The following is a 26,657-nucleotide window of genomic DNA, read 5'->3' as shown; positions in this document are numbered from 1 at the left end:
TCTCAGTCTCTCCCCATCCAGGGCTCCCTGCAGCCTAGAACTCAAGGTCATCCACAATCTTCTCCCAACTTAGAAGGGATTGGGAGTCCTTCCTGGTTCTTAGAACCTTCAGGCCCTTATAGGAAATGACTGTAGTAACTTCTCTTTATTTTTTCTAAAACTCACATCTATGAAAGGGAAAAAAATGCCTGGATAATGCAAACAAAGATAATTACAAACTATTGATTTTTCCCCCTCCAATTTGATTAGTTCATTTATTCAGCAAATATTTATTGAACATGTACTAGGAACTATTCTACAGGCTACTGGAGATTTGGTGGTGAACAAGACAGATCAAACTCTTGCCCTTCTAGAGTTTGCATTCTATAGGGGCTCGTTTCAGGGGAGTGCAGACACTGGTTGGTGCTCCTCAACCTTCTTTTTATTTGGTGAGGAAGATTGGCCCTGAGCTAATATCTATTGCCAATCTTCCTCTTTTTGTTGAGGGAGATTGTCCCTGAGCTAACATCTGTGCCCATCTTCCTCTATTTTGTATGTGGGATGCTGCCACAGCATGGCTTGATGAGTGGTGCATAGGTCCACGCCTGGGATCCAAACCCATGAACCCTGGACTGCGGAAGCAGAGTGTGTGAACTTAACCACTATGCCACCGGGCTGGCCCCTCTTCAACCTTCTTTTAAATCACAGCTTCCCGTGAGAAATACGTTTTGCACAGCAATGAAGTACATTCCTTCTCCCCCTTTCCTGCTCCACACAACAGAATCAAAAGTATTATAGGACAACACTTACTCTTATTATGTATAAAAAAACCTAAAAACACAAAATCATTAATTAATTTATTTTTATTATTAATCGTATTGATACTTGAATGAAGCACAGAAAAATTCCCAACAAGCAATACAAAAACAAGAATTAGGTAAGATTTTATTTAATGCATTAGGTGTGCTTGTCTGCTTCTCAGTTTATTCCAGTCCAGAACATACAAGGATAATACTTTGTGCATAAACTCATGAGCCTGTTTCTCTCCTTTGTTTTAATCAACTTTAAAGGTTGAAAATCCTGATTCATACAAACAGGTTATTGTGAATGGTGATAACAGCAATGCATTCTTTTTACCTAGCAATGGAAATTCTTTAATCTTACTCTAAAATAATGATGAATTTAATGTCTTGTGATCATTTTTTAGTGCAAACAAGGAACTAAGCTGCAATAATTCATTTGCCTCTTTTGGGTACCAAGTCTAGGTCAATTATTGATTTAGTACTTCAAAAAGAAAATAGCTCTTTCACCTGAAAATTTTTCGCTAATACTTATAATTTCTCCTCTGGAGAACAGTGATTACAAATTTGAAACTGAGAGCTGAAATGTAACAATATCCCTAATTTTATTTAAGTCCCTGTCTTGACTAATAATGTTCTCTTCCATATGTTGTAACAATATTGGGAACAAATAGGAGCTAGCGTGATTGCTTTTAAGTCTTAACTTGCCATAACAAAATGCCTTCTGGAATCCTGGATACGTTTGACTTGCTGAATTATATTGTTGTTTTCTCCCTGGAGTTATAAATTTAAGTTCATTAAAAGTATCAATATCATCAGTTAAATATACTAGTTTTATTTTATTTTATTTTTTTTTAAAGATTTTATTTATTCAGTTTTTTCCCCCCAAAGCCCCAGTAGATAGTTGTATGTCATAGATTCACATCCTTCTAGTTGCTGTACGTGGGACTCGGCCTCGCGTTGGACGGAGAAGTGGTGCCTCGGGGTGCTTCCGGGATCCGAACCCAGGTCGCCAGCATCAGAGCGCGCACACTTAACCGCTAAGCCACAGAGCCGGCCCAAATATACTAGTTTTAAATCACAAACATCAGCTTCGAAAATGAGGTTGCTTGCCAAATGAGACTGCTTTTCAACTAGAAAAATGTGACTGTCATTTCTGAGTTTATTCACCCTGCTTAGTACTTTCCCTTCGGTTCCCTTAGGACAATCCATGAACTTCAGTATGCTTCAGCATGACGGTCTCGTTAGCTCCAATCTGAACAAAACACAGCAATATTTTGGCTATTCAATGAGCTCTCTTTAATAAATTTAGCAACCTTCCTTATTTTTTTTTTAAATACTTCCATGAGATACAGCAGAATTATTTCTAGAGATGCCAAGTAGAATTACTATTGATGCTGACTTCCAAGCACAAGTGTTATTAGTAGCTTTTAACAATATTTTAATAGCTTTGTTATGTTTTCTAACCACATCTGCTGGCTCCATTCCTTATAATTTATTATATTTCCAGTTTAATCTATATTGACCAACGAGGCACTTTTTCTAGTTTTGTAAATATATCTTATCAAGTGTGTGCGAGGTTAAATTAAAACACACACATGCACATGCACACTTTATCATCTTGCATAAACTAGAAGAGTTTGAATAACTTACAGCATCCATGCTTTTCTTGGGATGGATCTCAAGCTTTCTACTGGATTTTAACCACATGAGAAGCATGGCTTTGGAAGGTTCTGCAGTGGTGCCGATTTGACTACAAATAGTATTATCCCCAAGAGTTGTAAATTTTAATTTATCAGTTGATTTAGCCTTAAAAATCATATGCATCACATCTATTTGTGTTAGAAGAGTATTTTTTCAGTATCTGTGTGAGCCATTTCCTCTTTTGCTGAACCATATGCAACTAAATCTCATTAACAGTCTGTAGAGCAACTAAGAAATTGTGCCACTAATTTTTCGTCCTTTGTTTTCATTTAAAAACGTTGGAGGGGCTTGTTGACAAGTCCAGCGTGCTGTGTTTCTAAATGTCCTACTAGTTTTGAAGGTGTCATTACAAATGATTTATTGGGGTTTGTCACTTTTATTGGATTTTATACACTAAAAAAACTATTTTAGATAATCTGCCTTATAAAGTCTTGCATTGCCTCTTTCTTTTTACAATGCACCTTAAATGAAGTTGAAACTTACTCTTAGAGTCAATGTTTTTCTCAACATTGTCTCTATTTACAGTTGAACTTGGGCATTCCTCTACTTTTCACTTCACCATTCTTTTCCTTTCTAATAGTAAGGAGAATTCCCATTAAAGGGAAATTCATGCTAATTTAATTAAATGTACATTTGATGCAAACCGGAAACATATCCCCACTGGATAATGTCCTTTCAGAGAAATACTTTACAATGAAGTCTGAATAATGTTAATATAAACTGTCTTAATTGTCTTGTAATGGTGATGGTCATATTCATATCATATATCAGAAAATCGAGGGTCAGCCCCCGTGGCTTAGCGGTTAAGTGCGCGCGCTCCGCTACTGGCGGCCAGGGTTTGGATCCTGGGTGCGCACCGATGCACTGCTTCTCCGGCCATGCTGAGGCCGAGTCCCGCATACAGCAACTAGAAGGATGTGCAACTATGACATACAACTATCTACTGGGGCTTTGGTGGAAAAAAAAAAAAAAGGGAGGAGGATTGGCAGTAGATGTTGGCTCAGAGCCGGTTTTCCTCAGCAAAAAGAGGAGGATTAGCATGGATGTTAGCTCAGGGCTGATCTTCCTCACACACACACACACACACACAAAAAGAAAATTGAATGAGATGTTTGCTAGCAGAAGATAAAATGACTTGTATTAGTCAACTGATATCCATCACAGCCTTCCATTATCTCTCTTAATTTTGTTCATAGCAATTGGATGCAGTATTTCTGACAACAATCATGATTCTTACTAAAAATCCAGTGATGTGTTCTCATATTTTCTGTTTTATTCTCTTCTCTATTCTCCTCTATTTTTCATTTAAAAAATTGTCTGGTTGTGACCCATTAGCTTTATTTTACAATCTATTACTGTATTGTCTTGCAAGTAGACTGAATAATGACATAGATGATAAATATGTAAACCAATAAGGAAAGTTCAGAGAGTGCTAGTGCTATAGAACACATAAAAGAATAATGTAATGGAATAAAGAAGCGACCAGGGCCGGCTCCGTGGCTTGGCGGTTAAGTGCGCGTGCTCTGATGCTGGCGGCCCGGGTTCGGATCCCGGGAGCGCCCTGAGGCACCACTTCTCCGTCCAACGTGAGGCCGAGTCCCACGTACAGCAACTAGAAGGATGTGAACCTATGACATACAACTATCTACTGGGGCTTTGGGGGGAAAAAACTGAATAAAAAAAGAAGCGACCAGGCAGGGGTTAGTTATGCCAGGGTGGTCAGGGAAGGCTTCTTGGAGGAGGTGACATTGAATTGTGCTCTGCATAGTTTAGGCTACTGATATGAATTCATTTTTCAGCATTTATGGTAGTTTGAACTGTATTATTTGAAATGTGCTCATTATTTGCTAGTTGGTGAATCCCCAGCTAGACTGCAACTTCCTACAGGTAAAGTCTTTTTTTCCGACTTAAAAAAAAATCTCAGGGCCGGCGTGGTGGCATAGTGGTTGAGTTCACGCGCTCTGATTCGGCACCCCGGGGTTCACGGGTTTGGATCCTGGGCGTGGACCTACACACCGTTCATCAAGCCATGCCACATGGGACGTGTGGCCGTGTCCCACATACCAAAATAGAGGAAGATGGGCACAGATGTTAGCTCAGGGCCAATCTTCCTCACCAAAAAAAAAAAAAAAAAAAACACCTCCCCCGGCATTCAGTTTTGTGCTGTGTGTAAAGCAGATGCTGGACGAATGCTAGTTCAACATTGACTGTTGAGAATTATCATAAACCAGGGCCTCCATCCTTGCAGGTGAAGCAGATGAGAGCCTGTGCCAGGTGGTGAGGGTTGGGAAGGCCCTTGAATCCTTCCGAATAGCTCCCATTATTGCCTGTGTCTGAAATTTCATAATTAGAAATTCACTCCTTTGTCTTTAAGCCTTTATCAATTAAGTCTTAACAACCATTTGTGCCTCTGTTGAATGAGTATAATTTCCATGACTGAGTCATGGTTGAATTTACAAAGAGGAGTTGGCTTAGTTAATCCCTCCTAAGCATCAGTCCCGCAGTGGCTACCAGGTGCTCAGGGCTGCCCATCTGGACAGGAGGGCCCGCCAAGACACTCCAGGCCCCACTAACTGAGAGGGTCGGAGAGAAAACACGCCCAGTGCAGGCGCCTCATTGATGACTTAGGATTAAAATAATGGCGTCAAGAGTGACTGACCATTAATTACCCACATTTACATACTAATTTTGATATTTTTGCTTTCAAAGAAATACAATATCAAGGCATAAATTGGTTTCCTCTTTTAAACCTTAACTATCATCAATTTTGCTCAGTTTACTCGGGCCTTGGTTTGCTTCTCAACTCCATGGAGGATGCTCTCTGGCTTTACTTGTAGGGTCAGAATAGAAGCCTTCCAAGGCAAGGCAGTTCCGGCTTTGTCTGGCCCCGCGGCTGGCTGCTCCCGCTCCAAGTCAGGGAGTCCCAGAGGCCTGACACTTCTGCTCTAAGACAGGCATAGATCTTTGAAGGCCAGACACTTCTGCCTATGTGGGAAGCACTGAAGAGAGGGGGAAAATTCTTTCTTCTTCTCTGCCCGCCCCCCCCAAAGATACCCACAACTTTCCTCCAAGTGTTTAGACTCTGACATCAGTTTTCTCCAATTATCTTACCTCTCACTTCCACGAGCAACTTAGGCTCCCACCATCCGTTCCTTCCACTCTTAACCCTGGCCGTTAAAAGACAGGTGTCTTGGAAAAATGTCTGTTCAGATCCTCTGCCTATTTCTAATCCGGCTGTTTGTTTGTCTGTTGTTGAGTTGTATGAGTTCTTTATATATTTTGGATATTAACCCCTTATCAGATATATGGTTTGCGAATATCTTCTCCCAATGGTTAGGTTGTCTTTTTATTCTGTTGACGGTCTCCTTTGCTGTGCAGCGTTTTAGTTTGATGTAGTCCCATTTGTTTATTTTTTCTTTTGTTTCCCTTGCCTGGGGAGACATAATATTCAAAAAGATACTGCAAAGACCAGTGTCTAAGAGCAAAGAGCGTACTGTCTGTGGTTTCTTCTAGGAGTTGTATGCTTTCAGGTCTTACATTCAAGTCTTTAATCCATTTTGAGTTTAATTTTTTGTGGATGGTGTAAAATAATCGTCTGCTTTCACTCTTTGGCACGTGGCTGTCCAGTTTTCCCAACACCATTTATTGAAGAGACTTTCCTTTCTCCATTGTACGATCTTGGCTCCTTTGTCAAAAATTAGCTGTCCATAGATGTGGTGAACATGATGTAGCCTGCACAGAAATTGAAATATAATGATGTACATCTGAAATTTATATAATGTTATAAACCGATGTTACCTCAATTAAAAAATGAAAAAAAAGAGATGTCTATGTTTTTCAACAAATGGTGTTGGGAAAATTGGATATCCACAGGCAAAAGAATGAAGTTGGACCCTTACCTTACAACACATACAAAAATTAACTCAAAATGGACCAAATACCTAAATGTAAGAACTAAAACTCTAAAACTCTTAGAAGAAAACATAGGGGAAAAGCTTCATGACATTAGAGTTGGCAATTCTTTCTTGGATATGATACCAAAAGCAAGGGCAAGAAAGTGAAAAAATATATAAATTGGACTTCATCAAAATTAAAAACTTCTGTGAATCAAAGCACACAATCAACAGAGTGAAAGGGCAACTCTAGGAAGGGGAGAAAATATTTGCAAATCGTATATCTGATAAGGGATTACTACCTAGAATATATAAGGAACTCTTACAATTCAACAACAAAAAGACAAACAACCTGATTAAAAAATGGGCAAAGGACTTGAATAGACATTTCTCCAAAGAAGACTGTAAATGGTTGATAAGCACATGAAAAGATGGTCAACATCGCTAATCATTAGAGAAACGCAAATCAAAACCACAATGAGATACTGCCTCACACTTAAGAGGATGGCTGCTATCAAAAACAAACAAAATCCCAAATAACAAGTGTTGGTAAGGATGTGCAGAAATTGGAATCCTTCTGCACTGTTGGTGGGAGTGTAAAATGGTGCAGCTGCTATGGAAAACAGTATGGGTATTCCTCAAAAAATAAAAAATAGAATTACTATATGATCCAGCAATTCCATTTCTGGGTATATAATCACAAGAATTGGAAGCAGAGTCTCGATGAGATATTTGTACATCCATGTTCATAGCAGCATTATTCATAACAGCCAAAAGGTAGAAGCAACCCAAGTGTCCATCAACAGATGAATGGATAAAAGTGTGGTATATTTGTACGATGGAATATTATTCAGCCTTCAAAAGGAAGGAAATTCTGGGACACATGCTACAACAAGGTTAAGTCCAGAGTGCATTATGCTAAGTGAAATAAGCCACTCACAAAAGAACAAATGCTGTATGATTCCATTTGTGTGAGGTACCTAGAGTAGTCAAATTTATAGAGACAGAAGGTAGAATAGTGGTTGCCAGGGGCTTGTGGGGGACGAGGGGAATGAGGAGTTATAACGGGTATAGAGTTTAGTTTTGCAAGATGAAAAGATTCTGGAGCTGCACAACAATGTGAATGTATTTAATACTACTGAACTGTACACTTAAGATGGTAAATGTTATATTATAGTTTACTACACATTAAAGAAAAATCTATGCTATTAAGCTTGTCTCCTTTTAGAGTTTAATCCAAAGGGAGAAAAGCCCAAAGCTTCATATGATTTGCTGAATTAAAAACAATATTTAGAGGCCAGCCCGGTGGCGCAGCAGTTAAGTGCATGCGCTCTGCTGCAGTGGCCAAGGGTTCGCAGGTTCAGATCCCGGGCACGCACGGATGCACCGCTTGTCAAGTCACGCTGCGGCAGCGTCGCATATAAAATAGAGGAAGATGGGCACGGATGTTAAGCCAGGGTCAATCTTCCTCAGCAAAATGAGGAGGATTGGCATCAGACGTTAGCTCAGGGCTGGTCTTCCTCACAAAAAAAAAAAAAAAAAATCAATATTTAAGGCACTTTAATTAGTACATAGTTACGTGAATGACAAGTTGATAAATTCAGCGTAGAACTAAGAATTTGCTAAAGATAACCCCAAGGTTAACAGATGACACGCAGAGTTTGGAAAGGTGTTCATATTCAGGGAAAATGTTTTAAGGAGCTTTTAATATTTAGATAGTCTCAGCATTCAGAATATGATTGTGCAAGAATGAGATTCTAGAGTCCATAAAACTAATTTTATGGTAAGAAAAGTCTTTTGTTTTTTGGGGGGTATCACATTAATTTTTTTCTATTATAAAATTAACTTATGCTTAATAAAAAGGTGGAAAAATTAAGAATAAAGCAAGCCCCACCACCCAAATTCAACTTCATTTCCTGTCCAGTCCTTTTTCCACATACAGGTTGAAAATATATATACAGTTATGGTCACATTACATATGAACAGTAACCATTATTTTTAAAGCTTGCATATGTAATATATCATAGAGTATATGTCTTAGTTTAATTTCTGCTTCTTTATTTTTGGAAAATTAGAGTTTCTAGGATGTTTTTCCTCCTATGTGGTATACTCTGGTACATTATATTTTCCCTATAAATTAAAATGATGTAAATTAAAATCTTTGTTCATAAAGAGTATTTTCTACATTATGGCTTTTTTCCTTTGAATTTATTCCCGTAACAGAATTCAAAATCAAAGGGTTTAAACATTTTGATACACTTTAAGGGTTTTGATACATTTTAAAGGTTTTGATATTGTCAAATTGCTTACTTACCTAAAAAGTTGTGTGTGCTATCACACAGCATCCTTGCTAGCCTTTAATGTCATTAATTTTTGCCAACTTTATATGCAAAGTATATTTTACTTTGAATTTCTTGGAGCTGTTTGCAATATATTGGTTTCCTAATTGTATTTTCCACCTCTATTTTTACTATTTTATTTCATTTTTTTGTGAGGAAGATCAGCCCTGAGCTAACATCCATGCTAATCCTCCTCCTTATGCTGAGGAAGACTGGCTCTGAGCTAACATCTATTGCCAATCCTCCTCCTTTTTTTTTTTTTCCCCCAAAGCCCCAGTAGATAGTTGTATGTCATAGTTGCACATCCTTCTAGTTGCTGTATGTGGGACGCAGCCTCAGCATGGCCGGAGAAGCAGTGTGTCATGTGCGCCCGGGATCCGAACCCCGGCCGCCAGTAGTGGAGCGTGTGCACTTAACCGCTAAGCCACGGGTCAGCCCTCCACCTCTATTTTTAGTAGATTGTTTATTAATGTGTCTTGCTCATCTACAATTGACTTCTGTTTTCCTATTGTGTTAAATCTATATATAATAAAAATAACACTTTATATGGTGGTTCTTGCAAATACTTTCCCCAGTCTATTGCTTACCTTTAAATCTTGGCTATTTTTATTTAATTAATGTTTCTAATTTACCTATAGTTAAATCCGCCTTTATTTTCCTTTGTTTTTGGGTGAATATGCCGTGTGTGTGTGTAGAATGGGGTTAAGGATAAATGACAGTAAACCTACACTATTGTCCAACAGTATCATTTAGAAATAATGTAGGAGCTCTTATCATCCCTGTCCCCAAGTCTGACACTACCTGAGCGGAGTTCTTACTCCATCACTCCCTCTGCCAAACCCTTGGGGCGAGGGTTGCCAGATAAAATACAGGATGCTCAGTTAAATTTGAATTTCAGATAAACAACCATTTTTTTTTTTTTAGCATAAGTATGTCCCAAATATTGCATGGGCCATACTGATACTAAAAAATTGTTTGTTGTTCACCTGAAATTCAATTTTTTAATTATTTTTTAATTTTATTTATTTTTCCCCCAAAGCCCCAGTAGATAGTTGTATGTCATAGTTGCGCATTTTTCTAGCTGCTGTATGTGGGACGCGGCCTCAGCATGGCTGGAGAAGCAGTGCGTCTGTGTGCGCCCGGGATCCGAACCCGGGCCGCCTACATTGGACCGCACGCACTTAACCACTAAGCCACGGGGCCGGCCCCACCTGAAATTCAATTTTAACTGGGCATCCTGTATTTTTATTTGCTACATGTGGCATGCCTAATAGGGGCTAGTTTATTAATACCTGCTTTCTGAACATCACCCTGTATCCCTGTACTAGATGTTCGGGGGGCGGGGAATGGGGTGGGGGGGACTGAAAGAAAAGATAGTTCCAGTTTCTCGCCTATTTCAGAGTGCTAGATTAAACTTCTCAGAGCACAGGCTCTGTTTTCCTGCTGCCCAAGGCAGAGTTATCCACATTTACCTGATCATAGAACCACCTGAGACACCCCTCCCCTAGGGAGTCTGATTCCTTTGGTTTGAAGAGGAATCCCGATGCCTGCGGTTTTAACAAGCGCCCAGGTGATTCTCCTGCTCAGGTAAGGTTGGACTCTGGTAGGCTTGGCATTAGAGTCCTCTGGGTAACAACACCCAGCGTCAAGTCACTGCCCTAATTACATGCTGTTGAGGAAGCTTCAGATCTTCTACAACTCATTCAAAATCACTGGTATACATTTTGCAGTGGTGATAATCTTTGCAAATTGCTTTGCAGTTCATCAAGTTCATCCCATTTGGTCTTCACTCTCGTTGGCGAGGGAAGCTTAATTCCGCGCTACAAAGGAGGACAGGGAGGTTCAGAGGGGCTAAGTTCACACAGCAAGCTCGTGAAGCAGTCCGGGCTGCAAAGCCCGCCCTCCTTCCACCCCCCCAAGCTCCCGCCTTTAGCCTACAAAATCCACCAGGGTTGGATTTAGAGCCCACCTCGAATTCCAGGTGACTTCCGCTCCCAAACTTGCCGGCAGCCCCAGGCCTGCAATTAAGCAATGCGGGGGGAGAGGTCCGCGCGCCGCTCAGCTCGGGAGCCCGGAGCCCACGGGTGAGCGAGGCCTGGGGTCCCCGCTGGACGGCGCGGGGCACCCACGGCGCGGAGAGGCAGGCCGCCCTCTCGCCGGCCCCCCTGCAGCAGCGCGGCCTGCTCGCCACCGCTCCGGGAGCGCCGCCCGTCTCCGAGCCGCCGGCCGGGAGCGGAGGGCGCGCGGGCACGGCGGCGGGGGCGTGCTCCGAGGACGCGCGCGGGCTGCTCCTCCAGCGGCCGCTCCCGGGAAAGACGGCGGCTTCCCGGGGAAGCCCGCTGCCGCCGCCGGCCGCGGAAGTGCTGAGAGGGTTCTTGGGAACTCGTGGCGCGCGTGGCCGCCGCCGCCGCCCGGGACAGCCCGGAGGTTGGTAGCTGGAGACCGTAGCGGGTCCTGGGGAGGTTAGGTGTGGACTTTTTTGCTGCGGTTTACTCGGTTGAGAAAAGAAATGCACAAGACGCTTCCCGTTTCCTCCCCCAGTTCCTGCGTGCGCGCCCGAGGGCGGGACAGAGGAAGCGCCCGGTCCCGCGGTGGAGACAAAGGCGGCGGGGCCGTGCGCCCGGGTCACGGCTGGTCTCCCGGCGCGGTGGCTGGGGCTCCCGCCGGCCGGGCCGAGTCCACGCACGCCCTGGCCAGCGGCCTCTCTCGGCTTCGTCCCCAGTTTCTGGCAGTGTTGCGGGCGGGGAGTTGCGGACTCTGGCCCTCCTGGCAGAATTAGAAGTGCGCCTGACTGCTGCGGCTTCAGTGACCCCCAAACTTAGAGCTTTCTTTTGCTTTCCACTCTTGGGACTCAGTGTCCCTCATCTCTTCCGCACCGGTCTTTATGTGGAAGAGCCCTCCTCCACCCAGTCCCTACCGAGGTGGGCGGAGAGGTACTAGGATGGCACTGGTGTGTAGAAACGTGCTGCTTCCTTGGTTCGTGGCTCTTGGACCAGGGCAGTCCGGCTAGGGGGTGGCATCCTCGGTGGTGGCGTTGTGTGGGGGTGAGACTCATTGCTTCTGTCCCTTTGTTTTGTGTTCCTCATTCATTCGCGGAACTAGGCGCCTGCTTCATTGTGATTAAGTGCTATGGGAACACGAGGAGAGGAGAGGGAAGCCTTCGCTGAGGAGGTGCTGGTTTTTATACTCGAATTCGAAGAATAAATATGATTTTTTTTCTTCCATTCTTCGTGTTCTATGTTCCCTATAGTTTTTCTCCCTCCTTGCTCGGTGGCAGTCCCTAACTGTGATTAAGTGCTGTATAAGAACAGTCAGTTCTGACCTGAAAGATTCGACCAATTTTAACTTAACGGGAACTATGTGCTTGTCGGGTAAATCCGTTAAATCCATTATTTCTAAACCTTACAATAACTGGGAAGGATAGGTAGGGTTATCCCTTTTTGCAGCAAAGAAAGGAGATGCCAAAGCAACACACTAGTACATGTTGGGGTCGGTTTTACACTCTTCTTTCTGGATCAAAGCCTGTGCTTTGTCTCCTGTATACTTTGCCCTCTCCTTGGGAAGTTGGTTATGTAGACTAAAGTAGAGTGAAAGCCCAGTCTCTGGAGAGAGCAGTCATTTTTGTGGGTGGCTACATGTTGGTGGGAACTCTGTAGGTAACATCAGGAACTAGTGGCTCAGGCCTTGTGTGTCTTCTGCTCCCAGCTCAGGGCCTGGCCCAGGGGCAAGTGCCCCTTCATGGTTGCATTGGAGTCCCCTGGCTTGGGTGAAATCCTGGATTCCTTGTAGGGGGTTCTTTACGTTTTCTTTTTCTTTTTCTTTTTTGCTGAGGAAGATTCGCCCTGAGCTAACACCTGTGTCAATCATCCTGTTTTGTAGGTGGGTCGCAGCCACAGCATGGCCACCAAGTTGTGTTAAGTCTGCCTGGGAACTGAACCCGGCTACCTAAGCGGCGTGCACAGAACTTAACCACTAGGCCATGGGCCAGCCCCTCTTTACCTTTTCTTTGTGCCATGGACCTCTTTCGAGTCTGGGGAAGCCAGTTTTTAAAAAAGCATTAAAAAAACACATAGGGTTAAAATTATATTGAAACAAAGTTATCAAAATAGTGTAAAAAACCCAAATTTATGAGAGTATTTTATGTGTTTATTAATACATCAAGTAACAAAATTCAGTGCTGTTATCAAATAACTCATAATTTCAAAGTAGTGATGCCCATGTAAATGATATTTTGCAGTATTTGCAAGGGCTGCATGGTGGTATGAAAGTATCTGTGATTCTTATTGGTGACAAAGTCACTGGAATTGGTCTTACTAGTATGGTTTTTTGTCCACGTTTATAATCAGATGAAATCCTGAGTTTCAGTTAGAGGTTCATGAAAATAAACATGTATGAGAAAAAAATTTTAAGTTCATGGGCCCTTGAATTGTACCTATGGACACTTGTGGAGGGAGAGTTGGGTATCCCAGGTTACAAGCCCTGCTTGGTGGTTATTTGTCTTCGGAGTTCTTGCTGGCCGCCCTAGAGCATTACTAGTAGCTGTTTCTTTCTCCTTCAGTTAGTGTCTCCTTTTGCTCGGGTTCACAGTTGCTTGTGGTGACAAGAGCTGTTGAGAGGGAATTGCTGGATTGTTCACATAGTCTATCTGCTCCTTCTGTGGGCAGTTCTGCTGGAGAATTTTCCTATGATAGTGGATGTGTGTCATATAGTGCCTGACAGCCTTCTTTTTTTCCTTGAGAGTGGAAATGAACCTTAATGGTGTATGGTATTACCAGTGTCAGGGAAGAAAAAGGAGTTATCAGTATACATCTCACAGACATTTAAAAGATCTTAGGATGTTATTATGAACAATTTTATGGTAATACATTTGAAAATTCAGATGAAATAGATGAATTTTTCAAATAAAATGCCTTACGTAAGTCATAAGAACTAGAAAATCTGAATAGTCTTATATCTTATTAAAGAAATTAAATATGTAATTAAAAATCTTTCCATAGCAAAATTTCCAGGACCAGATGGCTTCATTAGTCAAATGTTCCAAACATTTAAAAAAATGAAAAAGGAACACCTTGCTGCTTTTATGAGGCCATCATAACCTTGTTACTGCATCTAGGTAAGGACAGTACAAGAAAATTATAGGCCAAACTCTCACAAAAAAAGATACCAAAGTCTTAAAACAAGGTATTGGTAAATCAAATCTAATAATCTATAAAAATGATAGTAAGCCAATACCAAATTGTAAATGTAAACTTTGTCTAATGTTAGAAAATCAATGTAATTTAACCACATACACAGAGTAAAGGAGAAAAAATATTTGATAAAATTCAACACCCATTCATGATGAAAACTTTTTGCAAGCTAAAACATTATTGAGAGATTTAAAGATTTAAAATAATGGAGGGGGGCCGGCCCCGTGGCTTAGCGGTTAGGTGCGCGTGGTCCGCTGCTGGCGGCCCGGGTTCGGACCCCAGGCACGCACTGACGCACCGCTTCTCCGGCCATGCTGAGGCCGTGTCCCACATACAGCAACTAGAAGGATGTGCAGCTATGACATACAACTATCTACTGGGGCTTTAGGGGAAAAAATAAATGAATAAATAAAATAATGGAGGGTATGTCATTGCTCTGCAAATAAATCTATAGATTCAGTACAATCCCAATCAAAATCTCAGCAGATTTTTTCAAAAATAGGAGTTGATAATTTTAATTTTTAAAGACAATTTTAAAATTTGTTTGGAAATTCTGGACAATCTAAGAAAAAGAGCAAAGTTGGATAACTTCAGCTACAAGAGCAATATGTAGTATATCAGCATGGTATTGACACAATGCTAGAGAGACCATGGAACTGAGTAGAGAATCCATAACCAGGCTCACACATATGGTCTCATGATTTATGACAGAGGTGACACTGCAGTGCAGTGGAGAAAGGGTAGCATTTTCAGTAAATGATGGGTATCCATATTGACAAAGAGAATCTTTTTTTTTTTTAATTATTTTATTGAGGTCATAATGGTTTATAACATTGTGAAATTTCAGGTGTACATTATTATTTATCAGTTTCTGTATAGACTGCATTGTGCTCACCACCAAGAGTCTAATTTTTATCTGTCACCATATATATGTGTCCCTTTACCCCTTATGCCCACCCCCCCAACCCCTTTCCTCTCTGGTAACCACTAATCTGTTCTTGTTGTGTGTTTATCTTCCACGTATGAGTGAAATCATGCAGTGTTTGTCTTTCTCGGTCTGGCTTATTTTGCTTAACATAATATCCTCAAGGTCCATCCATGTTGTTGCAAATGGGATGATTTTTTTTTTGTCTTTTTTTATGGCTGAGTAGTATTCTGATGTATATATACACCACATCTTCTTTATCCATTCATCAGTCGTTGGGCACTTGGGTTGCTTCCACGTCTCAGCTATTGTGAATAATGCTGCAGTAAACATAGGGGTGCATAAGTCTCTTCGAATTGTTGATTTCAAGTTCTTTGGATAAATACCCAGTAGTGGGATAGTTGGATTGTGTGGTATTTCTATTTTTAATTTTTTTGAGACATCTCCATACTTTTTTCCATAGTGGCTGCACCAGTTTGCATTCCCACCAGCGGTGTATGAGGGTTCCCTTTTCTCCACATCCTTGGACGAAGTGATCCTTGATCATCTACCTCATGCCATATACAAAAATTAATCGAGATACATCGTACACCTGAGTGTGAAAACTAAAACAATAAAGCTTCTGGAAGAAAGCAGAGTCAAATATCTTTATGACCTAGGTACAGTCAATGGCTTATTTAATAAGACACAAAAAGCACTAATTATAAAGGAAAATCTTGGTAAGAACTTCTGTTCATCTAAAGATTCCATAAAGAGAGTGAAAAGGCAAGCTACAGAATGGGTAAAGGTATTTGTAATTCATATATCTAATAAAGAACTCATACCCAGAATGTAGAAAGACCTTCTACAAATCATAAGAAAAAGATGGACAGCCCAATAGAAAAATGGAGAAGAATCACTTTATAAAAGAGGATCTCCAAATTCCCAATAAACATATGAAAATGTGGTCAAACTCACCAGTAATTAGGTAAGTGCAAATTAAAGCTACATTGGGATATCACTGTATACTCATTAGAGTGGCTAAAATTAAAAAGACTGTCATTGCTAAGTACTGGTTAGGATATGGACAAACTGGAACTCTCACATTGCTGATGGGTATGAAAATTAGTACATAACTGTTTTGGAAATTGTTTTGGGGTATCATTTGCTAAAGCTGGACATACACATCCCTATAACCAGCTACTTCATTCTTAGATAGATACTCAACAGTAAGGCATACCTATGTGCACTGACAGGTAAAAGAATATGCCAAGCAGTATTATTCATAATAGCCCCAAGTTGGAAACAACCCACATCTTCCTCAATAGTAGAATGGATAAATAAACTGTTTATACAATGGAATACAATTTGAAACATGACATACAAATGGAAACAATAATGAGAATTATTGTTGTAGAGTATTCTACAGTAATAGAATACTCAACAGATTCTTGCCTCATGCACAACATGGATGAGCCTCACAAACATAAAACTGAGCCAAAAGAAGGTAGACACAACAGAGCAAGTGCTATGTGATTTCATTTATATGGAGTTTTAAAAAAGGCAAAACTAAATTATGGTGATAGAAATTAGGCTAGTGGTCACCTTTAGTGGAGTTATAAGAAAGGACAGAAGGGCTTCTGAGACATTCAATTTTTTTATCTGAGTTGCAATTATTGGAGTGAGTCTGCTTTTTGAAAGCCTTTAATTCTTTAAGTATATTTTAATACAAAGTTTACTTAAAAGATTATATTATAAAAAATTTGGTTCATTCAGATGTCCCTAATCTGGGGAGTGTAAAATGTGGTAGACATGATTCTTGATGATTAAAGAGACTTCAAATAGGTTGAGAATTTTCAGGGGAAAGAATATATCATCACCTCAGTAGCTTTTTGAATTGAGGGACTTATAAAATTGACTCCTTTTTGCCAATCCTTCCCAGCAGAGATCTGCCTTAAGGGCTGTTCGTATAAAAGACTTAGAGTGATGTTTGATATCAAGATTGATATCAGCGTGGGATGGAAGCTAAAAAATGGCAAGGTGGGAACTGAATGCAAAATTTTGTTTTCAGATTTAATTTTCTTGCCATGTAAGTTTTTAAAGTTTATAACAATTAGATTAAAATATTCTGATGATTTACATAAATCCTTTTAGTTAGGTACTTTCCTCCCACTGGGCCATGAACTAATTGAGGACAGGATGGCATGTTAGTTTCCAATTGCTTCTGTAACAAATTAGCACAAACTTAGTGGCTTACAGAACACAAATTTATTATCTTACAGTTTTGGAGGTCGGAAATTTAAAATGGGTTGGCAGGGCTGCTTTCCCACTGGAGGCTCAGGGAGATGTCTTTTTGGTTGGTGCTGTTTGATGCCTCCTACATTCCTTTGTTTGTGGCCCCTTCCTCCATCTTCAAAGCACATCACTCTAACCTCTGCCTCCATCACCATATCTCCTCTCTGTCGCTGACTCTCCTTCCCTCTTAGAGGGTCCCTTGTGATTATAATGGGCCCACATGGATAATCAGGGATTGTGTTCACATCTTAAGGTCTTTAACTCTATCACATCTGCAAAGTCCCTTTGCCATGTAAGGTGATACATTTAAAAGTTCCGGGGATTAGGACATGGACATCTCTGGGGAGCTATATTTGGGGGATCTTACAGATGGGATCTTCATATTTTGTCTTCACAAATAGTGCAGTTCCCGATTCTCAGTAGCTCATTATTATTTGTTGAATGAGGAAATGGGTCTAAGATTTCATTATTTGAAGGATATTTCTATTTGAAAGAAGATAAGTGATGGTTTTGCCCTACTCTCACTCGGCCACATCTGGAGTTTTGGGTTTGGCTCTAGGCACCTATGCTGTAAAGAAACAACTGACAGCAGAATTTAAAGGGTTGGGGAACCAAGCTATTGAAGAAATGGTTGAAGGAATCGTGGATGTTTGTCCTGGAAGAGGGCTTGGGATGGAGTGGGTGGCATGAATTATCTTTAACTGTTTGAAGGAGTATTATTGGAATGAATAATTAAGCCTTTTAGTATTCTTAATAATAATAGCAATAACATTAAAAACAACAAGAATAAGCATTTCAGCGCTTACCATGTTGACACTGTTTTATCACTTTGTAAACTCCTTTAATCCTCACAGCAACTCTCTGAGAGTTGTTATTATCCCTGCTTTACAGATAAGGAAATTGAGGCACAGAGAGGTTATGCAACTTATCCTAGGGCACACAGCTAGAAAGTAGCAAAGCTGGGATTCAAACTTTGGCATTCTGACTTGAGAGCCATCTTCTAAACCATCACGTTATCCTACCTTCATGCCTTTTGGTTCCAGAAGGTACGATAGGACTAGTGGCAGAAGTTTTTTTAGAAATAGAGGGGTAGATATTGATTTAGTTTAAGAAAAAAACAGGATAACAATCAGAACTGCTTAGAAACAGAGTTTCCTTGCCTTGTGATAGAAATGATCAGGTAGGTTAGCGTAAAAGGAATAAGCAAACTGGCTGAAGATTAGACCAGATGACAATAAAGTCCCTAATGAATTTAGAATTCTGATTTTGGAACATTATTTTTTTCATATTATTTATATATATAGTGTATATATACAATTTACATGTGTATATATATATATATATATATATATATATAAAACAACCTTTGTGACATTTTGTGTAATAAAGATCCATTGTGAAATGTAGTTTTTCCATTAACTTTCCAGATTTTATTTATTAGGAACTCTCACATACTGGTGTGGTAGGCCATGTCCCCGCCCCCTTTTAAGGTGCCATTACTACTCCTCCCACAAAGAGATTGAGTCTATTCTCTCCTCCCCCTTGAATCTGGGCTGGCGTTTTGACTTGCTTTGACCGTAAAATGTTCTGTGAATTCTGGAGCCTGGTTCTTAAGAGACCTTGCATCTCTTGCCTTTGTTCTTTTTAATAATTTTATTTATTTATTTATTTTTACCCCAAAGTCCCAGTAGATAGTTGTATATCCTTCTAGTTGCTGTATGTGGGACGCGGCCTCAGCATGGCCAGACAAGCGGTGCGTTGGTGGGCGCCCGGGATCCGAACCCCGGCCGCCAGCAGCGGAGCGCGCGCACTTAACCACTAAGCCACGGGATCAGCCCACCTTTGTTCTTTTGAAACCCTGAGGCCACTGTGGCGTGAAAGGTCTAACCTGCTGTAGGATAAGTGGCCACAGGGAGGAGAAGCAAGGCACCTAGCTGACAGCTAGCACCAAATGCGGGATGTGTGCTGAGGTCGTCTTGGCGCCTCCAGCCCTTGTTGAGCTGTGTGGTGACTTAGTCATATGAGTGATGCCAGGTGAGAGCAGCAGCAGAATCGCACAGATTGCTGTCCCGCAGAATCATGAGAAAGAATAGATCTTTGTTGGCACCAGCCCAGTGGCATAGTGGTGAAGTTCGTGTGCTCCACTTGGGCAGCCCAGGGTTTGCAGGTTCGCATCCTGGGTGCGGACCTACACACTGTTCATCAAGCCATGCTGTGGAGGCGTCTCACATACAAAATAGAGGAAGATAGGCAACAGATGAGCTCACAGCCAATCTTCCTCACCAAAAAAAAAAAAAGATCTTTGTTGTTTTAAGCCACTGGGTGTTGGGATGGTTTATTATGCAGCAACACATAACTGATACATAATATTTTGGTGCATATTTGGAAGTAGTACGTATTTTAAAATATTCTGTGGTTAGACTTTTTGCCAGTCCAGCAGACCGCCTGCAATCTATCTGGTCATTTCCTCTGTGTTGGTGAAGGCTTTCTGGGTTTGGAGAAGTGTTTCCTCTTAGTCTTAGGTGGGGAGAAGAATTAAGACTCTTTGTAAGACTCTTAAGAAGAGTTTGGAGAAAACTGTGATGTGAGCAGATGCGATGAGTCTGCATTTGGGTTTCCTGGTGAATGTCATGTAACTTATATTCTGCAAAATAGGTTTCTGTTTCATCACATTGGACCCTGGAAAAGAGCAAAAGTCTCATGTCAATTTTTCTGAATGTGCTAGAATATTGCCCTACTATTTCAATTTCCTCAAAGCCACAGTCATTTCAGTGGGCATGTGCTCCTTTCTCTTTTATTACCTTGTGGTTTCCAGAGTGCTCATTTGTTCCTAAATTTAGAACGATTTCAATTTTAGTCAGCCCTGATCTCTATGTTACTGCTGACTTTCTCCTCCTATATTTGAGGTAAATTGGTTTGGGTTAGTTTGCCTTCTTCAGTAAATCTTTTAAGGAATGTATGAGTTAGATGTTTCATGTGTATTTCGATTACATCCAGTTGATTTTCAGATTTTCTTCCTAGGGCGTATCTAAATTACACATAACTTTAAAAAATTAATTTGCATTTCTATAGCTTATATTTCCTTCTAGCTTACCTGATGGATTGATTTCATCATAGATTTCAGAATTAAAAAAAAAAAAGAATCCGGTGCACTCGGTCAGAATAGGGAAGTGGCTGAGGGAAGGCTCTGAAATTAGACTTGGTGGGGATGAATCTAAGTGCCACTGCTTACTAGCTGATTTTGGGCAGGTTTCTTGACCTTTCTGAGCCTTGGTTTTCTGTTGTGTTAAATGAGGATACCAGGAGAAATAACCCCAAAGAGTCCTTGTGAAGATTAAGTGAGATAACACTTGAAAAGTGCTTTCTCAGCATAGGTAATCTGTAGATAGTACTTATTATAGTACAGCTGTTACTAAACTGTAAGAAAACTCAGTAGGGGGAAATTTCAGGTTAGGACACTGAGCAACAGGTAGTTGCTAGAAGTGACAACGGTGGTGCTAATACTGAAGGGCTGTTAGCTTAATGCTGAGAATGCCACTTTAAAGTCCTTTAGTGCCTGTGGGTATTTGATTATAGCCCATTTAGTGCTAGGTGTCAAGACTGAGGAGCAGAAAAAAAGAAAAATGGAAGTGTTGGAATCCATTTGTTGCATGCATCAAAGATAAAGTACTTTTGAAATGACATTGGAAATTGCTATGGGAAAAGGATCTTACAGAACTTATGTTTATGCACATTTCAAGCTTTGGCACAGGGAGCTATGCTTTTCTGTCAAGATTAAGGAACAGGATTTCTGCCTGAAAGAGAGTGGGAGTTGGGAACTGGGGTTCTGGGTTCTGTTCCATCCCTGGCTTCTCTAGGTCTTTGGGCAGATTGCTTTTTTTCCCTGAGCTGGATTCTGATTCCTGGAAAAGAGCTAGCAGCCCTCCTGCTGAGGATTAGAGTAGATGGCATCTTTGAAAGCAGGTGGAGTGTTAAATTACAAAGTAAATGCAAATGTAAATCGATTTAGTATAGAGAAAGCTCTATTAGCTGAGGAGTTTTTGCCATTTTACGACTAAGATTTATTCTGTGGGCCTCTTGAGTTCTGTAGTTCTCGGATAAATACTTTCTGAAATATCCAGCCTTGGGGGGCTCTTAATACCCAATACGGAGGTGGAGAAAGCTCCCTGTACTCCAGTCTTGACTTCTTTCCTTTTGATCCCAGGGAAACCTCTGCTATGATTTCCTTCCAACATCTAATATTAAATAAATGCATTTTCTCTTTGTCTTCACTAGCCTTGAATTTCTCACTTTCATCAATAATATTTAGCTTTGAAATAGTCTTAAAGCTTTAGAGTTGCTATTTTATGTTCTTTATTTTCTTTTTTTCCTACTGCCTCCTGAAATAGTTTGATGCCAGGTGCAACTTAATTTTTCCTCATCTGTGTTGCTTGGTTCTAGCACTTTCTCTCCATTTCCCACTGAGGGCCTGAATCGCCGACCTCTCTTCCTCTAGACTCCAACACAGTGTCAAGGGGCTTCTTCTTGAAGCTTCACTCAAAGAATTAAGTGCGCTGGCTCACAAGCCTGAGGTTTCTTCAGGAAATCAAATCCAAACTTGTAATCATATATGTTTAAGTCCCTCTGCCACTTGGCTCCTACCCTCCCTTCACCTAACTATCCACAGTTTTTCCTTCTTCACTGTCCTGACCAGTATTCCCATGGTGATGAAAGTATTCTCAGACACATATCTTCACCATTAGCCATCCCAGCACCCCTCCTTGGCTCTCACATACAAATGGTACAACCTTATTTAAGTAGATTGGTCAGGTAGACTCTTAAAAATAGGCTGTGTTCAACTAGAAGGATGTGCAACTATGACATACAGCTATCTACTGGGGCTTTGGGGAAAAAAAAAAAAAGGAGGAAGATTGGCAATAGATGTTAGCTCAGAGCCAGAGGAGGATTAGCACGGATGTTAGCTCAGGGCTGATCTTCCTCACAAAAAAAAAAAAAAAGGCTGTGTTGCTATAGATCGGCTGTTTCCTGTAGAAATCATGTTGTAAATTGTGGTAGTTTCTAGGCTGTCTCACTGATGCCCACTTAGCTGATAATGTTGCTGCAGGACCGAATCTATGCATGAAAATGGAAAAGAAGCATTGCTTACACATTTGAGTAGGGACCTCTTTGACTTAATCATGATAGCTTATGCCTAAAGAAGAGCATGCTTATTTAGAGAATGAGAAATAGAAACTTGAGAATTTTCTGTGAGAGTTTTTGGGAACCTATGGGTTTGGACGTTTTTGAAAAGTTCTAGTCGGGATGGCCCCGTGGCTGAGTGGTTCAAGTTCCATGCTCTGCTTCGGCGACCTGGGTTTGCAGGTTTGGATCCTGGGCGCGGACCTACTCCACTCACCAGCCATGCTGTGTTGGCGTCCCACATACAAAATAGGGGAAGATTGGCACAGATGTTAGCTCAGGGCTGATCTTCCTCAAGAAAAAGAGAAAAAAAAGAGGAAGATTAGCAGCAGATGTTAGCTCAGGGTGAGTCTTCCTCAGCAAAAAAAAAAAAGTTATATTCCCAAATGCATTACTTTCTTTTCTCTGATGCTGTAGTGTCATTAAATCCTTTAACACATGTCTACTATGATTGGCTTTCTGGGTGCACAGCTGAAATGAACAGAGAAAAGAACAGTGGGGGAATGGAATTTTCTCGAGCTAAGTGGGGAAGAGTTGAAGACAGAGGTGTAAAGAAGAAAGATCTATTGAGAAAGATATGTGAGTGTCCCTGTGGTGGTGGCCTTTTGAGGTAGCATTCCTGAAACTGTGAGTGATGAAACAAGAAAAGTGAGAGTACTGCATGTCGTTCCTTTCGGGATAAGAAAAGAGGTGGTGAGGAAGAGACACTGGGCAGAAGGTTCTGCAGGTGGCCCCCAGGCCAGTTTGTTTGCTGTCTGGGGTGTCGTTGGGTTGGGTGTGGGGAGAGGAAGAGAAGTGAGACATTAGAGAGGGCTCTGGGGATGCTGATCTGCAGAGGGAAGCATAGCAGCAGGTACCCCCCATGGAAGGTCAGTTAGGTTTCATCAATTCAGGAAGAAAACCAGGACTCTAGCTAGGCAGGCTCCTGATAAATTAAATTCACCAACTGGTACTGCTGGACAGATTATAACTAATGTTTATTGAGTGCTTACTCTGTGCCAGGCCCTTGATAAGCAGTTTACATTTAATCCATTCAACAACCTTATGAAGAAGCATACTTGGTAGGTTGTGACCCACTCAAGTTCCTCCACCAGTAAATGGCAGAGACTGGACTCGGCTCAGGGCTGCTTGATGTGGAATCCACCACCATGCTGTGTCAGGTGGGGGCTGTTTGGTCCAATTGCCAAATTTTAAATGTGAGGACAGGGCTCTGCTGCGTTGTTCCTCATTACTGTGTATCTTTGTGTATGTGTCTGCAAAACATATACAATGTAGCTCAGAGCAGCATCCAAAAGGGAAATGTTACAACATAGGATTTTCTAGTTCCCTGACAGTTAAATCATTAATGCAGGGGAATTGTCCTAGAAGAGAATGTCTGTGAAAAGCTTCTAAAGAGCAGGCTTCTAGAACTTTCATTTAATCTCCAAGATTATTTATGTTCAAATTTCAGTAGCATTTTTAGGAGTTCAGCTCTTTGCTGATCACAGATTCTTAATGGGGTGAGGAGGTCATCCAATATAATATCGACTTGCTTTGAGAGGAGAAACATAAAAGCCAGAGGTTAAAGTTAACTTCCCATGGAGGGAAGACTACCATATTCCTGCAAAATTCCAGAAAGAAATCTTAAGATATTTGAGGAGATGCCAGGTATTTAAAAATAAAGTGTGACTAGCAATGTTTGAACTAGAAGTGGTTCTGAAAAGTAGTCGGGGAATCTGAGAAAGCATTGTTGAAGTACTAGGGCTTAGAGCTTGAGGTTGAAAGCATGAGTGTCTGCTTCCAGATCTCTTAGGTTGCATGCAAAACCAGACCAAACTGACTTTTAGGCTCTCTGGTTGGAGGACCACTGACTTCTGACCTCATACTTTATGAAAGCCAAAGTTTATTCTCTTCCTGCTCTGTCTCCTCATAGCCTGAAGAAAGGAGTTTGTGTGTGGCAGATTCCGAGCCAGGCTCTAAGGACAAGTAACTCTGTGAACTGGCATTAATGGGGCTGGTTGTGACTGAAAGGAGGGATGGGGGCCCGCTGGTCCCAAGACCAGGATTTGAGCCGTGGCTCAGTTATTCTGACTGTGTGACCTCACGTGCTTCACATGTGTCACCTGTAAAATGCCTACCTCCCTTGCTCCGCCTGCTTCACCAGGCTGTTGTGAAAATAAAATGAGATAATGTGTGAATTCTGATTTTTTGGCATTACTGTTACATATTAGAAGTGCTTGCTTGGGGCTTAAATTTTTGCTCTTAATTTAATTTGGCATCCACAATGAGACATATTTGAGAAGCGATGAGAGCCATAAAAGGGCTTACATTTAGCTAGCTCTTCGTTGCTTGGGAACTGATCATTTAATTTGCAGATTGAAGTTTGAGACCTGACTTTCCATCACCTGCTCTGTTACTTAGAGTATAGACATGGCTACCATAACAGAGAGATTGGATTAGCAGAGGTTAAACAACCTAGAAGTGCATTTCTCTTTCATGTCCTAGTCCAGGTGTCAGTGGTCCAGGGCAGATTTGGGGGTGAGGTGCTACATGGAGTCAGGGACTGAGGCACCTCTGTCTTGTTTTTCCACGTGGCTTTCACCCCTTGGTCCAAGGTGCCTTTCCCAACTCCATCCAGCAGGAAGAGGGTGACCACAGCGACACAGCCAGAACTATTCAAGTGTCCACGCTTGTCTACACTATAGTGTTGGGCTCAGCATCCATGCGTTCAGATAAAAATTTAATGACTGTGAAAGAAAGGAGACTGAATATTGCAGGGTGGGCAATGAGCAGCATCTGCCGCAGCTCCCTGGTTATGTCGTTAGCTTCCCTTTGAGAAGTGCATGGAAGGTGGAAGATGGACGAGTTTTTATTAATCGGTTCTTATGAACAACTATGAGATGACATTTGAAGGGGAGAACGAGGGGGTTAAGGCTGTTAGCTTAGAAAAGGTTAGGAGATGATTTGTGCTTTTCTTTTGTTCAGGCTTTGGAAGCCATTTATTATTCATGGAGCAGTTAGTAGTCCCTTCTTGCTACATTCCATGTCCTGTGCTAAGTGCTGGGGACTTAGAGATCATGGTCCTTGCTCTCTAAAGGTCAACTCCACATGGGAGATGGTCGTGTCAGGCAACGGAGACAGAACTGTCTAGTATACACTGTGGTGGGAGGCTGTGGGAGCTCATAGGGAAAGACCTGCCCACCCTGGGCAGGCAGAATGCGCACACGTGTGTGTGTGTGTGTTGGACCCAGGTGGGTGGTGTGCCTGGGGTTTTATCTTGGAATAGTGATGGGTCCCTGGGAGACGAGTGAACTGACTGGTGATAAGATGCTGTTCTCTAGTGTCATGTCCATGGCTTAATGTTTTTTTTTGTGTGTGTGTGAGGAAGATCAGCCCTGAGCTATCCACTGCCAATCCTCCTCTTTTTGCCGAAGAAGATTGGCCCTGGGCTAACATCCGTGCCCATCTTCCTCTACTTTGTATGGGACACCACCACAGCATGGCCTGACGAGCGGCGTATCTGTGCGCACCTGGGATCTGAACGTGGGCTGGCAGCAGCGGAGCGGGTGCGCTTAACCGCTACTGGGCCAGCCCCCATGGCTTAATGTTTTTATTTCTGTTTCTCTTCCTAGAAACTCTCAGAGTGGACATCGGGACCCTTTGTCACAAGGAACAATGCTGCCCCGATGGGAACTGTCTCTTTACCTGCTTGCTTCACTTGGCTTCCACTTCTACTCTTTCTATGAAGTTTACAAAGTCTCCAGAGGTAAGGCCCCAACTTTTCTGAACTTCTATCAAGAAAGGAAGAGGGGGAGGGGCCGGCCTGCTGGCGCAAGTGGTTAAGTTCGCGCGCTCCGCTTCCACGGCCTGGGGTTCGTGGAAGATTGGCCCAGGGCCAATCTTTCTCAGCAAAAAGAGGAGGATTGGCAACGGACGTTAGCTCACGGCTGATCTTCCTCACAAAAAAATAAAATAAAATAAAATAAAATAAAGGAAGAGGGGAAGGAGTGCTCAGAGGTGGAAGATTCATGAAGATGGTCTAATGGGCTTGGGATGACTTTGCTTTCCTCTCGTCTCGGACAGTTCGAATCAATGACCTGAGTCAGTGAAGTTTTCCACTCTAATCCTGGATCTTGTTGGTGATCCCATGGCTGGTCTTCTGTAGTAGGAAAGTTTGATTCAATGGCTACTGAACGCCATGGAGGGGATATGCATTCATAATTTGCAGTAGCCTCTTAAATTTCTCTCTAGCCATCACTCCTCTCAGACATAGGGAGGCAGCTCATGGTGTTGGAGGGCCAGACTCCTTTCATCTTCTTGTTCTGCTGTCTTTTGTGTTTTTGTGTGCATGTTGAAGAGGAATCATCACCAAGTGCACATTCCAGCCCATAGGAAGG

The 26,657-nt window shown here is 41.7% G+C and overlaps 1 protein-coding gene and 1 long non-coding RNA gene across 6 annotated transcripts in view; one reads left to right on the top strand and one right to left on the bottom strand.

Moving 5' to 3' along the window:
* Positions 1-1,598: 1,598 nt before the first annotated feature.
* On the bottom strand, positions 1,599-10,886 carry LOC147917780 (uncharacterized). The gene is made up of 2 exons (XR_015554410.1): positions 10,685-10,886; positions 1,599-6,215 (listed from the first exon to the last, which is right to left on the bottom strand). It is a non-coding gene; the product is annotated as an uncharacterized LOC147917780 (long non-coding RNA).
* Positions 10,727-26,657, top strand: part of HHAT (hedgehog acyltransferase) — a 319,575-nt gene continuing 303,644 nt past the window's right edge. For 2 of the 5 annotated variants that reach the window (XR_015554405.1, XM_087439450.1), the window contains exons 1-2: positions 15,298-15,796; positions 25,893-26,026. Coding sequence is in view for 4 of the 5 variants with exons in the window: in XM_087439450.1 (XP_087295576.1) it covers positions 15,714-15,796; positions 25,893-26,026 (217 nt within the window). In the remaining variant the exon portion in view is untranslated. Of the gene's footprint in view, positions 11,143-15,295; positions 15,797-25,892; positions 26,027-26,657 lie in introns of those variants that run through there. The other 3 variants (XM_014783326.2, XM_087439462.1, XM_087439456.1) reach the window with 3 other exon arrangements.

This window comes from Ceratotherium simum, chromosome 2 (assembly GCF_057802395.1).
Source record: "Ceratotherium simum simum isolate JZ-2026a chromosome 2, ASM5780239v1, whole genome shotgun sequence".
Lineage (NCBI taxonomy): Eukaryota > Metazoa > Chordata > Mammalia > Perissodactyla > Rhinocerotidae > Ceratotherium > Ceratotherium simum.
The sequence above is the reverse complement of the archived record's forward strand: the minus strand, read 5'-3'. Positions and strand labels throughout refer to the sequence as shown.